The sequence below is a fragment of the Python bivittatus genome, unplaced genomic scaffold (assembly GCF_059951505.1).
Source record: "Python bivittatus isolate LINGU-HERP-01145 unplaced genomic scaffold, Pbiv_v1 ctg000070_np1212, whole genome shotgun sequence".
In the NCBI taxonomy this organism is placed as follows: Eukaryota; Metazoa; Chordata; class Lepidosauria; order Squamata; family Pythonidae; genus Python; species Python bivittatus.
In genome coordinates, this window is record NW_028277034.1 from 48,531,802 (window position 1) to 48,546,912 (window position 15,111).

A 15,111-nucleotide genomic window follows, 5' to 3' on the forward strand; every position below is an offset into this window, starting at 1 on the left:
TCCAGAGTTAAGTAGGTGTTCAGTCAACTAGTTAAATAAATATATCTTCAGTGCTTCTAAAAAATTCCTAACATTAATTGATCTTCTTAAGGGAGACAATTCTACTGTCTCACTTCTACAGAGGCCTTCCACCATACTTTCCCTATTTAATAATCCTTTCTGTGTATTTGATAGTGACTGTTTTTCAGGGTTTTCCAGCTTCTATTCTGATAACTTACTTGAATTACTTTAATGAATATCATTTCTATAATAGAAGCTTCATAGTTGTAGGCTTTGAAGGTAAAAACTGTACCGCCTTTTAAAAGTGATCTTATATTCTAGTCGAGCAATAGGTAGAAAAATCTTCCTATGGAAGATGGGATAATATTTCATATTAGTAAGGTTTTCAGGAACAATAATGTATCTTTAATTGATTTAATTCAATTTTATTTCCTTCTGTCCTTACGAGGTTAGTAATAGCTTTTTTTTTTTTTTTTGGTTAGCCTATTAGTATTATCTTTCTATACTATTTGTCAAAGTGCTTATGCTATAATCCTAAAATCCTAGCCATATCTTTGATTATAAAAAAAAGGTCCAAGAGCAATCAAGAAAGCCATTCTGTGAAGGTTTGCTATATCAAGGTCATACACATCCAGAAGTTCCTTAAGGGTAAACGTGTTACTGTATCAGGAATGGGATAGAAAATGGAAATCTATATTATTTTGAGCTGGAAATCAGATATTTTTATCTTAAAGCACGTTTATAGCATTCATCTTTGTGTTTCGGAAGAATGCATAATCTAAAAGTATTTTGTAATAAAATCATAACCAGCAAAACTAAATAAGAGCAATAGCAGACTAAAATAATATCTAAATGGAGAAATTGTCTTCAGTTAAGGAGATTGTGATGGAGGTGCCAGATAGATGTGTGCAGAGGAGAAGAGTCGTTGAACTTCTGTAGGTCAGAAAATCTCTTAAGCAATCTCTAGCTTAGAAAAGCTCTAGAAAATCTTAATGCGCACAGTTGGGTTGAAAGAAAGATCATTGTCACAATACTGAATTATCATGGATTTGCTAGTAGTTAGCTGGCTGAGGTTACACTGAAAGTGAAGCTTCAGAGGCAATACATTTGAACCTAGCAACACTTTATACTGTAAATTCCATGCAGTTCTGCAAAACACAGTGAAAGTAGATTTGGTTGACTTTTGACTTCTCACTGTTGTAGGCAAAGATCATGTGTTCTTCAATCTGCAAATGTATCGGCTGCAAGAATTTTGAAGAAAGCCCAGAACGGAAAACGCTGATGCATTTGGCTGATGCTGCTGAAGTGCGAGTCCAACAGCAGACAGCTGCAAAGACAAAACTATCTTCACAGATTTCAGATCTCCTAACGAGGCCAGCCCCAGTGCTGACAAGTGGAGGGGGAAGGTGTGTTCGCTTCTGGTTTGTTAACTTTGTACCGCTTCTTGCATGCAAATTAGATTTTGAGAGGAGGGCTGCCCCTCCATGTGCCTAAGCTTTTTCTTTTCTCTCCTCCCCTTGCTAGCTGCTAAACTCTTTTCTTCTTTTTATAAGAACTTTATTAAGTTATAAAAAGCATACAGGTAAAAGCAAACAAGAACTAATAATCAGAAAGAACAGTAGAGAACGAAAGAGTTAAAGATAAAGAAGGAATACAGAAGTGATGAAAATTAAAGAAAAGGGAAAAAAAGAAAAATTACAAAAAGAATGACTTCCAACCTCTTATACAGCAGATATAGATAAATCATATAGTGACCTCTCACTCTTAAACTACATCTTAACATACATATTTTGTATAATCTATTATTTTAACTAATCATCAAATCCATAAATCTTGATTTCATTTTTTTCTGTCTCCTGCAAAAAGTCCAAAAGGGGCTTCCAACTGGCAATAAAATTATTCAATGCTTTTTCTCTAAGCAAAGCTGTCAATTTTGCCATCTCAGCTAACTCCATCATCTTCACAATCCATTCTTCCATTGTAGGTAATATTGAGTCTTTCCACCTTTGAGCATATAAAAGTCTAGCTGCAGTTATCTTATATAGAAAATGTCCATGAGCTTTTTCCAATTGTTTGTCCATCGGTCCCAGAAGGAAAACCTCTGGTTTTAACTGTATATTAACCTTCAAGATCTTCTGAATTAATATATGAATTTGAGTCCAAAATTTTCTAGCCTTATTACATGTCCACCAAAGATGATAAAAAAATCCCTTCTTGTTGTTCACATTTCCAACCTATATTTGAAACCCCTTTATACTTTTATTTTCTTTCATTGCTTCTGCTGTTACTGATCATGAGAGTGAAATACTGTGTCATAGATTAATGGATGCTGATACACGGTTTTTCCAACTGTAGGTTTAAAGGTCCAGTACCTTTAAACCTGAAGAAAGAGCTGTTGAACTGATTAATTAAAATCTATATATGGCTGGATGGATAGATCTTAAGAGGAAAGAGAAAAGGAAGTGAAATACAATTCAAATGCATTGGCACTGCAAAGAATCACATCTCTAAATCTTCTTCTTGCTGTTTGTGGATCGCTTGGTGTATTTGTTAACCAAAAGTGTGGTTGTTGCAACTGTATTGCATGGAAACAGCTTATGCTTCTTCTCTTCCCAGGTTGCCCTTTACATTTGTAACAAAGGAGGTTGCTGATGCGACATGTGACTGTTTACTTGCACAGGCTGAACAGGCCGAGAAAGCAGGAAAATCAAAAGCAGTAGCAGAACGGATGATTCTAGAGGAATTTGGACGTTGTCTAATGAGAATCATTAACTCGGCAGGAAAGTCCAAAAGTGATCCTTGTGCCATGAACTGCTGATTCTTGAAAATGGGCTTTACTCTAACCGGGACACTAAAAGGCACACGGACACTTTCTGGTTCACAGCAGCATTCTTCGTTCGTTAACTGGTGCTGTGAAGTTTCCACTGGTGTATGTTAATATAGAAACTTTGTAATGATGCTTATCCTTTTAGCTTAACTTTCTTTTACTTCACAAAGACAGTATGTATTTTATTCTCAACCTCTAAACAACATGGGACAGTGCGAAGTTTAGATGGTTTCCTTCCCTTTGTTCTCTTTAAAAGGGTGTTATTGAAGCAATTCTTTAAATTATTATTTGCAATTGATACTTTTGACTGTTGCATTTAGGAGGAGGAGAAAGAAACTAGCCAGTGTATCAGGAGCAACTCTTGTGCAAATCTAATTGAAATGCCTGGGTGTTCTTATAAGAACAATATCGGTATAGTGGATAGATTTTTCCAGTCCATTCAATCAGCATCATAACGCAGATTTTATTTGCATCAATATAGGCAGTGGTACATCTGTGGATGAGTTAATGCTAACTGGAAATCATTAAAATAAATACTTGCTGAAAAACAACTGAGAAAGAAATGCAAATTTAACAGTTGTCTTGTTGACCACAGTCTGATTTCAGTGACAGTGCCTTGTCTGTTGATCTTAAAATATTAACACCATAGCAGTGATAGCTGCAGATATATAACATTGATACACAAAAATCAAGGTCATAATTGATATCTTAGATTAATCATTTTGATATGTTTTTAAAAATATATCACTGTAATATATATTCCAAATTTTAATGACATTTTCATGTCTTTGGCTTTCAAGGTGATCGATATTTTATTTGACAAACGTCAGTGTAATTAGATTTTTAACATTTCTGCTATATGCCCTTTGGCAAAATGAGGACAAACCTGTCTCTTGTTTATCTAGAATCTAGCTATTGTTATCCAGTCAACTGTTGAGTTTCCCAGGTCCTTGAAATACTCCAGTAGACGAATAAAAAAAAAACAATTAATTTAAGCTTAATTTATATTTGTAGTGTCTAAGCTTTACTCATACTGAAGCCAGGAATATGTGGAAATAAATCCACGATCATGCCCATATTTGTTGATATAAGCAATACTGGGGATATTTGTAATCTAAAGAGCACTTGGCAGTACTTCTTCTTTAATGCTAAGGGGGTCACAGGATAATCTTTAGTTTAGCCTTCCCCAAACCTGGGTTTCTTCCCAATGTGTGGACTTCAACTCACAAAATTCCCCATCACTGAGAATTCCAGAAACCCATATGTCTGGAAGTGCCAAAACTGGAGGCTACCTTAAGTCACATAAAATGGCCAATATTGTTATTTTACTATCTGGGATTCCAAGACAAGCAAACCCTAGCAATTCTTTTGGGTCTCTTGAGTTTCTCAACTTTGCCTCCACTCCAGATTATACATGGTGAAATTGCTGTTGAAAAGAGGATCTTAAATGGGAAGGAAGAAGTCAGTATGTTTCCCAATGTCTTACGGTCCTCCTCCGTTGTCAGTGAATTACTTAGACGTAGCTAATCTGCTGCCATTATAAAAGCTGTGTGGGTTTGTTTTAAATTGTGCACAGTGCAGTGTGGAGGGTGCATTTTTTGAAGGCTGAGGTGACTTTTTTTTTTTAACTGTATGATTGTCATTTACAGGTTTCAGTAGGATGAACACTGTGGCCACCATGCAATAATGGTACACTTTGTACTTACCTATGTCCGTGACCTTTCACGCACCTACTTCAGTCTGTTGGGCTATGGTTGAAGTGGATAAGACAGTGGAAGTTTTGTTCAGAGAGCCGCATCTGCCTGTGCAGCAAGGTAGATCCATCCCATGAAAATGCGTATTTCAACTGAAGAGGGAGGGGAGGGTATTGAGGTGGTGAGTCTCTTCTTCTTCAGCAAAGAGCAAGCATTAGTCCCAGTAAGTATTCAACTGAGATGTTCTTTTAGCAGTGTTCAAACCTATTTCAAGCTGTATGTATTCCTTTTGTTCTTGTATCTGCTTAGTTTATATTTGAAAGATATATTTTAAAAGTACACTCTTAGGACTTTTGTCTTAGGACAAAAACTTAAGAGATTTCCTTGGGAAAAGGAAAAAAGAGTGGAATAACATTATTTGGATGGAACTGCTTAGAGGAAAGAATCTTTGTAATAAATATTATTAAAATGCAAAACACAACTGCATGCTTTTTAGTGCAGAAATTGTTAAATGAATTTGTGAATATCTAAGTTCCATGTTTGAATTAGCAAGCACCTGCTAGATAATGTAGCCTGCTCTGTAATTATAGTGCTGCAATTTTTTTTAAATGGTTGTTTTCTCCATATAACTGTGGGTGTATATAGATACATGTATACACACAAACAAGCATTCTATTATATTACGATATGTATGTACATAGCAGACTCGCTTATATGTACACACAACCCTGAAAGGGAAGCTCTTTATTTCAATATAATTGTTTTACAAATAGAATTATTTTTTTGTGGGCGGGAGTCTATGTTAACTTTCTGAGTAGATGAAAACTTGCCTTTTTACTAATTTCATAAATGTTCATACAACAAGATTTGTATAAATGTAAACTAGTGTAAGTGGGTAAAGTAAAACTTGATCAAGTTATTTTTCAAACATATATTGTTTTGTCTAGAATTACATTTGTTTTATTTTGTACATATTCTGTGTCTTATTTTAACTTGCACCTTTTTTGTGATGTGTATTTATAAGTGTGCAGAAAACCTTCTGTGAAGTTTGGATTCTGGTTGTAGATTATGTATGATGGAATTGTGTGTAAAAGATTTGAAGAAGGTGCAATCAAAGAAAACTAGTTTTTTTGTCTCATAAAACAAGCTGTCTCTTCTACATAGCTTGGGTCTTCTCCCCTTTGAATTTTTCAACTTGATCATTTGCATGAAAGTGCTGACAAGTTAGTAAAATACATCAAGATTTTGAGAGCAGCTTATCAAGTTATGCCTGCATTGCGATCCTGTCTGTCAGCTGAGATTCTGCAGTGTTTCTGTCAAAGCCAGATGATGATTAGGAGCTGCCCAGCCAGAGTGCTTTTATATTGCATCCCTTATCAGCAGATTTTGAGATGGGGGAGGGTATTCGGGAAAATTTTCTAGTTATGGTTTACATCCAAAAATAGATTTAAATTTATATTTACTAGACCTATTAAAAATACACTTTTCTATATTGTAAAAACAAATGTCAGAGAAATCAAAGAAAAAATAAAATGTTTATACTATTATGTACAAATTGACAATTGTGTTTTTCTTTGCTAAAGTCAGTAATATAAAGAAATTACTGGATTTCAGTAGCATAACAACTACAACTTGATAGTTCAGTTGTCACTAATCTTTAAAATGTGTCGTTGGAAACTCACTTTTTTTTCAAAATTAAAATTCTCATTTTTGCTTTAATGTTTTCTTTATATAATTTGTTATGTCATTATTGACTCTGATGTTGACATGTAGTCTTCACTTTCACGGGCTCTTTTTTTGTCCTCTAAATTCCCTCTATTAAAACACTGCTTTTCCTTTAAAATATTCCAAAAACAAGGCCTTTTCTAGCTGATCTTTTCTATAATTGTTGAATAGTTAACAAAGCTGCAGCAGGCCAGTGCTGGTTAGTTAAAGCACATTTAATTATAAAAGTCTAGACCAGTGTTTCTCAACCTTGGCCACTTAAGATGTGTGGACTTCAACTCCCAGAATTCTGGGAGTTGAAGTCCACACATCTTCAAGTGACCATGGTTGAGAAACACTGGTCTAGATTATTAGATTGCAAGTTAAGACATTCAAAGAAAATTATTGGGAAAGTATGTAGTACTTTTCTGTAAATATTCAGCTCCAAGTCCTCCTTACGAGGTATGAAACAGCACAGCCTAACCTTACCATCTGTCTGACTATCTCAAGAAGGGTTTGGACTAACCTTAAAAAACAATGTTTTAAAATGCTCATTACCGTACACAAGATTCTTTCATCATACGCTAACTATCCATTCATTTGGGTATATATGCTTCCACTGGGGCCACTGGAAAGTATGTGACTCCATTATAGACTCAGAAACAAAACCTTTAATGCTCTTAGGTGTTCCTACTACATTATTCCCTCCTGAAGTTGTTATAATTGACACTCTTCAGAAAAGTCTACTGTCATCAGGATTAATTCTGATACAATGTCATTAATAGAACCACAATCATGTAGTTGGTTGACATGACATCTCCAAAACTGTTTGATGTCTGAATAGTGTTAAAGAAAGAGGTCTCTTACACTGTTACGTCTCCACAATAGATGGGACCCACTGAGGGACCTGGACTTTAATTTCAGCACAGACCACCTTCATTTAACTCTTAGTCCAACAAGTGCCATAAAGGATCTGCTACAATAGTTTTTGCATTTCAAAAATGTAAGAAATTCAATAGGTGAAGGAAAACCTGAGGATCTTATGTATTCACCTTGTCTTTGAGGGGATGGATATAAGTGAATTAATTTGTTTATTCTAAGGAAATAATACAAGGAATTATCTTGTTCCTTCACCCTGATAACTACCATCAAATTTCTGTAAGGTATTCAGTGAGGTTTTCATCATATAGATTCCCAGTAAGAACTTCATCAAAAAATGGAATATTCCATCTTTCAGATACCACAGAATACCAAATTGTAGATCCTTGAAAGGAAAATCCTTGGAGTATAACTATAGTTTAAATATCTGTGATTTTGTCATTCATAAACAATTGTCAATAGGCTTAGCTGAGATCAAGCTTGGGAAAACTTTTGCCTCCAGGAAAAGTGGTAATAGCTGATTTATAATAGGCACTGAATATAGATCTTGCTTGGATGTTTTATTTAAGACACACTTGTAATCACCGAAACGTGAACACTGCCATGAAGCTTTAAAATGGCATGGTGGGCATCCCAAACTTACATTAAGAGATTCCCTAGTGTTACAAGGTGATTCAGTTCTGCATCTAGATTTAATTCGGACATCTGCATCTGCCTTTTCCACAACTTCTGGAAATTTCATTGCAAGTGATCTTAATTTCTATTAATTTTACATACTCAGTGAAGCTTTCCTCCCTGTGGGGTAAACCAATTTCTCCTCAGAATACTTTTGCAGTCTTCCTTGGCAATAAAGATTACTCTTTGATCAATCCATATGGGATATGTATAGGGTATTTGTCTAGCATTTCATTATGTTGTTATAAAGGCTGAATTATGACATAGAAAGCATCAAGAATATATCCTTCATGTCATGAGAAAAACTCCAGAAGCAGTCAGCTTCTGTTATTCAATCTGGCCCATTTATTTTCACATTTATCGAAACTTCAGAATCTGGTGCCAGTGCAACATCTTATATCTGAACATAATACATTCTGCTCAGAAACTGCAGTATGAGCAATTCAAGTATCTGAATCTTCATCACAATCTTGCAGACCTGAACTGATTTTTGAGTGTCATTCAGTTCCCCTCCCCTCCCTCCCTCCCTCCTTTTTTTTTTTTTTTGTTTTTTGCACATAGAACTCTGCATTACAGATTCTGCAAGACAATAAGAAAGCTAAGAAGGAAACAAAAAGACGAGAACACATCGTCTCCAGCAGCCAACACCCAGATAGGCAAGGATTAACATCAGGCAAACAAGCAGAAAACAACACCGTAATCAAGGAACTACCAAGGAGAAAACCACACTCCCATCAAAACTGGGAGGGCAAGCTACTGTATATAAACAGGGAGCAAACCCCACACTCCCTCGCACTGATGATGTTACCTAGTTGGGTAATGAAACGTCTGCAAGCAAGCAACCAAGCTCAGAGAGCACCAAGGACTCCAGTGTAAAATATTCTTCTATGCTTTTATTTTTACTCTCAGATTTCTTTCTGCTTCATTCACCACTTCCCATTGGGCCTCCCTTATTATAGGATCACTTCTTCCTCTATTTCTACACATGCATCATGAATGCCATCTCAGAAAAAAAGCTCTTCTGAGACTGCAATGTTGTTAGTTCCTGTATAGGACTTCATAGCTCCAGATCCAAGTCTAATAGCCCAATCCTATCAGCACCACTAGATGAAGGGATCTTACCAAGAATTTATCTTGCCAAACAACAGAAAGAGGTAGTATTTAAATAAAATAGTATTTCCAAAAACTGTTTAGATCTGAATTAAAAGAAAAATAAAGGTAATCTCTTGCCTTATTTTATTGAAAAATATTTCCTGTCTTGTATAATCTGAAAAGAAACCAAAGTAAAATCACTGGGATATAATCACTGGAATGTAATAGCAAATAATAAACTTGAGTACTAGTCATTAATCAGTATGATTCTTCTAATTTTAAATATTTTATATGTTTCTATGTTACATTAATGTGTGGTTTGCCCCTGCCTATGGTACCCACAGATCCCTGACTAAAACAAATAATGATAAACATATTGTGTTATTCTTTACTAAAAAAAATCTATACAAGAAATATTAAAAGCATCTGATGCTGAAAAATGGAAGGCATAGTTGTTGGGTTTTTTTAATGTTAGCTTTTTCCCATTTTGTATGACTTTTATTTAAATTGTAGACTGGGAATGTACAGACATGTACAGGAAGCAAACATCCTTGTGCAAGGGTAGGTGTTGTTTTTGAGTTAGATATACTCACCTTATTTTGTTTTCAGATTCTTTTAATTTAAAGTAAATAGGAAATTGGCATGCTGCAAAGTACCAGCACCATTATTATTCCCATGAATATACTGTTATTAAAACACTATTGTCAGGTTTAGATTTTCTTTTCTTTTTCCTTTTTTGCTGGGGAGAGGGGTTAATTGTAGCAGGCTTTTAATTATTTTTTATTTTGTTTAAGCCAAATGTTGCCATCATATGCTGGGATATCTGTAATGCAACATCAAAAATATACTAAGGTTCTTATTTCATAGAAAAAATCATTTTTATGAAACCATGATGAGAATTGTAATCTAACACATCTGGAAAGTACCAAGTTTAGGATTCCTATGCTTATTGCCAGTATTTCTATTTTCTTTCTTTTCTTATGGATTCATATGTGTGTTAAGCCATGATATGTTAGCCATGTTTTAAGGAGAACTTCAAACCTAAACTGGCTAGGTTCATACCACACACTGTGTTTACAAACCATAATGAGTGGGATCACCCAACATGCCAAGCCCAAACCAAGCCACATATAATTGAGTAAATGTGAGACATTAAGCCATAATAGGTATTGACATCCCTGGGTTCAGTGCTATATGAACCCAGGCACTGTGGTTTGTAAAGTGGGGTTTATTCTTTAATGCATTCTCTGCCAAATCTGGTTTGTAGTGTGGTGCGACCCGCCTCTTTCACGTCACTGCTGGAACGCTCCTCTCTCAGCTCATCCCGCTGTCCCGGGTCCTGAACTTCCCAGCCAAAGATCTCCAAGGCAATGTTTGACTGCACTTCAGGACTACAGTAGACAGAGGGAGGCCTCTCTTCCGCTCTCAAGAGGATTGCATCCATTTCCCCCACGGAGACAGAAAAATAAGAGTCCCGCTGACCTTCTAAAGGCACTATCAAACTCTTCCTGATTTGACGCCACCATAGACAAATATGGCTGTCCCCTACAATATCTATGCCAGTGTTTTTCAAATTTGGCAACTTTAAGATGTGTGGACTTCAACTTCCATAATTCCCCAGCCAGCATGCATGTCCACATATTTTAAAGTCGCCAAGTTTGAAAAATACTGGTCTACAGTAAGAAGCACCAAACCAAATTTGGGACCGCATGTTACAAGGGCGGCATTCCACATTGTCAGTCACAGCCCAAGGCTGCCTCTGGCAGACCTTGGCTGGTATGGTAAAGCCGAGCGGGGCCAGGCCTAGTTAGGGCTTGGATGGGGGACCACCAGGAAATTCCAGAATCGTTGCATAGCTTGGGAAGTTGAAGCGCCATCCCAGAAGAGGGCAGTGGCTTCTGTATCCTTGTCGAGAAAATTAAAGGGATGTGCCCATGCAGTCAGCCGGAGCGGAGGGCGACTGGAAGAACTCTCTGCTTTAAACGTTGGAGGTGCCATTTCTTGACGGGTCAGTTGAGGCCGCCACGGTCACGGATTCTGCCTTTCCATTGGCTCCCGTTGCGATACCAAATTCGAACCGATGTCCTCTCTCTTGCAGGGAAGCACATAGCTTCCCGCAGGACATTGGCGCCTTGACTTTCTTTGTCTTCCCTATAGCAGAACCCTCGTAAACCCCACCGTCTCCCTGCCAAACGAAAAGCGGAAATGGCACCGGAAGCGCTAAGGAGAACGGCCACGCTCCTTCCTTAGTAACGCGGACACCTGTCTATGGTTATGGAACCGACTCCCCCGCGCCCGCACACCGGAAGCGGAAAAAAGGCATGTGCCAATCAAAGCCAGCGTTTAGTTAGACCAATGGGAGTGCGGCTAGATGGGAGAGGAGGTGGGTTATCCACGGATTCGGGCGCGTGGCTTTCTTTTGCGCGGCGCTTCCGACCGCGGCGTGGCTGCGAGGGGCCGGGGAGAAGTGGGTCCCCGAGCTGGGCCTGGTGGAGCAGAGCGGACCCAGGAAGCCGCCCCCTCGGTGGGAGATTAGTTAGATAACTAGTAGTCAATTAGAAAATTAAAATATCTAATTACAGTAGATATTTTTCCTCTGAATTGCATGCAATCGGTCCGTTGCTGTTGGGGAAGGGAATATTTGAGAGTAACCGCCTCGCTCGTTTCCACGAGGAGAATTCATTCCTTCAGTTCTGGCGAAGGAGGCGAGCATCACGCTCGTGCGAGGGGATGATGGATGTTGTAGTCTGCGCGGGTGGAGGGCACGTGGGTGCGGGCAGCCAACGGACGACCCTGTTTGCTTCCCTACTGCTTTTTTTTGTTTGTTTGTTTTAATTCGCGCCACACACTGTGGCAACCCGAATCCCTGAAGTTAATGGGAACTCTCTAGGTTGTGAGGGGTTTGGGGCAAAGCCTGGCACTAAGTTGAGTTTTTGTGGGTATAGAGGAATCCTCTGAGCCAAGGATTTAGTGTCCTCTTTGGTTTTACGGTAAAACGTGGGAATTAAAGTAGTTAACGCATAATGTGATTAACATTTGATTTGAGGGCTTTTAACCCGCTAGCTGTGGTTTGTGCTTTAGGGATGTACCATTTTACTGTTGGATGGAAAAAAGAAATTGTTAATTCTGTTTTGCTTTCTTAGGAGTTGTTGCACATATGCGATGTTTGGAACATGGAGTCTCAAAATTTGAGGTAAGACTCTTGCTTTTTTTTTCCCCCTAAAGATTCCTGGTCATGTATTAGGTTATGTATTAAATCAGATTTCTTCATAATTGGACAAGATCATTAAAACACTGATAAGGATTTTGATTACAATGAATCTGCCCTTTAATATAACTAAGAGTACATTATGGTTATGTATCATTTCTGTGGAGTTGACACGGTTTATAAAAGATTCTGAATTCTGCCACAAAATTATTATTAATTAGATTTATGTGCTGCCTGGCTCCTAATGATTCTGGCAGTTTACAAATTGTTAAAAACATTTAAAAATACAAAACAACACAACAAAAGAAACAAAGATGGCAGAGAAAACAAACCAGGATTGGGACAAAGAAAAAGAAGGGGTGTAAATTATCCTCACCAAAGGCCTGGGTGAAGAGCCACATGTTCAGGGCCCTTCAAAATACCAATAGGGTGGGGGCTGCTTGGAGCCTCCTTCCAGAGGGCAGGCACTATTACAGAGAAGGCATGCTTCCAGGGTTCTGATAGATGGTATCCTTTAATCAAAGGAACCTGGAGCATACCAACTCTGCCAGATCCAATTGGCCAGGCAGATACTATGGGAATAAAATAGTCCTTAAAATATAATTTACTTTTAAAATGCCATTTACTTTTAAAATTTGCATAATCTGTAATGTTGATATTTAGGCTGTTACCTTTGGTTTTTGGTCAGTTTTTCTGTGGTGTTCAATGATTAAAACTTTTTTGCTGTTCACATCATGATTTGCTGTGATTATTATCCATGTAGATGAGGACACCAGATTATGATTTATATCAGTTTTGAACAAACTATAGTTCAACCTATAGATGAAAATATAATTTATACTTTAATATGTATTATTCACAGTACTCTTTTCCCTGCTTTCAGGAAACAAGAAATTTCTGTTAGAGGATAACGAGGTAATCTTAAAATAGTTTGTAAAAGTAGCAGAGAATAAAATAATTGGTCCGCATGAGGGTATAATGACTTGATTCATTGTTAAACTAGGCCACTATGTTGAGCAAACCATATATTTTAATGCTAGTCTATAAAGGTGGATTCATATACAAGTCACCAAAGTGAAACTACATTATAGCTATAGTTTGTTAGCTGCAAAGTAGGCCAGTGAATTCCTGGCAATTGTGTGATTTTGGCAGCTATATAAAGCTGTACTGTGAGAAATCATAAACGTGTCTTTCTGAATGCATATTGTCAGATTGTTCACACAGATATGAAATGTTTTGTGTAATTATTAGGATGTGTTTTGTCGTATCACACATAGAGAACAAGTATTTGCAGATACTGCTATTGTTCTGAATTTTACAGCAATCTCTTTGTAGCCTTTAGACAGGTCCCACATAGGCATCTTTAATAATTAAAGTGTTACATAAATTGGGGTCATTCTCTGAATTGTACTATACTGTTCCTTACCACCAAAAACTAAAGCATATCTCACTTAAAAAACATCACTTGTGTGTTGACATTAAAAAAATACAATTTATAGAAGGAATAGTATGAAATGAAGTCTCATGCTTTTCAAAAATTGATTACAAATAATTTTTTTCTTTTGTTCCTTAGGTATGTTTTTAAAAGGTTGAACATTCGTATTGTAGATTTTTCACCAAGATTTCATTTTCCATCTGTTTTAAAACTGTTCTTAACTTAATGGATCAGTAATCGAATGGAACAGATTTCCAGGAGAAATGGGAAGATGCACTTAAAGGTTTGACAAGTGTATAGAAGGCAATGTCTTGTATTTTCCTGAATTGTGTTTATAATAAAGAAGTACCTTAACCTTGTTTTGTTAGTGTTTTGATTTCTATACTAGGTTATTAAAGAGGATGCTGAATTCATAAGTACTGTAAGCTGTGAGATGGGCTCAGATGTTTATTTCAAGATATGTGAAGATGTTATTTGTGAACTGTTACAGCTTTAAATAAAAAGTGTCTGCTTCTTACTCTATGGTGAAACAGACACTCTTGAGCAAACTTTGAGTTACAGGATGAAATGATGGGTCCTCATACAAACTGGTAATTGCTTAAAGAAAAGTATTGCAGAGCTTCATACATATGTGGTCACTAGGAGTTAAAAAACCACTTGATGACACATAATTGTAGAGCTTTAAAAAAAAGTTTTTCATCTGATCTCTCACGGCTATTTTACCAAACTGCCATGGAACTCAAGGCTGCCTTTTCTAAACAGGCACCTACCAGATGTTTTCACACTGAAGCACCCAAATTTCCCAATTTTTGCTTATTTTAGCTGGGAAAGAGTTACAAATCACATGTGTAGATGATACCCATTAAAGGAATGTTGCTTTAAAATTGAAAAACACTTCAAGTTTTTGTATGAATATTTTAGTATAGGTTCCCTCATTACATGTAAATGGAAAATACTAACTTCAGTTGTTTGCTGTTATCTACATTATTTAGGCTTTAAAATTAGGGGTGAACGTGAGACTTCTTTGCCATGTTTTATGGCTATGTACAGATAGTTATCAATGACGCCAGTATTTATTTTTCTGTTGTAAGGCATATCTGATTTGTAACAGATGAAAAGATTTTATTTGTTCTTTCATTCCTGGTTAACAAAAAATCCAATTAGTTAAATTTGCTTTCTTGGCGATCTTGTGAAATGGCTTAGGCAGAAAACGGCTCGTCATACAGCCTAGTTTATACTCTGCTTCTGCCAAAAAGAAGCATGTTTGAGCATGATGTGGGAATCCAGCATCGCGCAATTTAGTTCTGGGTGAGCACCGCATAAACTAGGCTACTATCGCTTGCAGAGAGCGATATGCTAGGCCATAGCATGACGCGTGAACGTGCCCAGCGGGTTTCCTCAAACCAGGGTTAATGGTGGAGCACTCGCCCAGTTCGCGCCTGATGGCCAGGCTGGGCGGCTGGCGCAGGCCTTCGGTCCTGACCCCGGCGGCCCCGTCTGCGACGGCCACCCAGCCGGGGGCTGCGTGGGAAGGGAGAGGCGCCAGGCCTCGCTTGCGTGGCGGAGGAGGCCCAGCCCAGGCGTCGGGCGGGCGTCG

At 37.5% G+C, this 15,111-nt stretch overlaps 1 protein-coding gene and 1 long non-coding RNA gene across 7 annotated transcripts in view; both read left to right on the forward strand.

The window, feature by feature from the left end:
* LIN54 (lin-54 DREAM MuvB core complex component) overlaps positions 1-6,197 on the forward strand; it is a 30,351-nt gene extending 24,154 nt beyond the window's left edge. For 4 of the 6 annotated variants that reach the window (XM_025166957.2, XM_025166956.2, XM_025166960.2 and 1 more), the window contains exons 14-15: positions 1,204-1,406; positions 2,617-6,197. In XM_025166957.2, coding sequence (XP_025022725.1) covers positions 1,204-1,406; positions 2,617-2,818 — 405 coding nt within the window. In that variant the 3' untranslated portion in view covers positions 2,819-6,197. The remainder of the gene's footprint in view (positions 1-1,203; positions 1,407-2,616) is intronic. The other 2 variants (XR_003084766.2, XM_007428734.4) reach the window with 2 other exon arrangements.
* A 5,042-nt stretch (positions 6,198-11,239) lies between these two features.
* Positions 11,240-13,873, forward strand: LOC103053843 (uncharacterized). Its single transcript, XR_456119.3, has 4 exons — positions 11,240-11,395; positions 12,015-12,064; positions 12,963-12,994; positions 13,653-13,873. It is a non-coding gene; the product is annotated as an uncharacterized LOC103053843 (long non-coding RNA).
* The last annotated feature ends 1,238 nt before the right edge of the window (positions 13,874-15,111 follow it).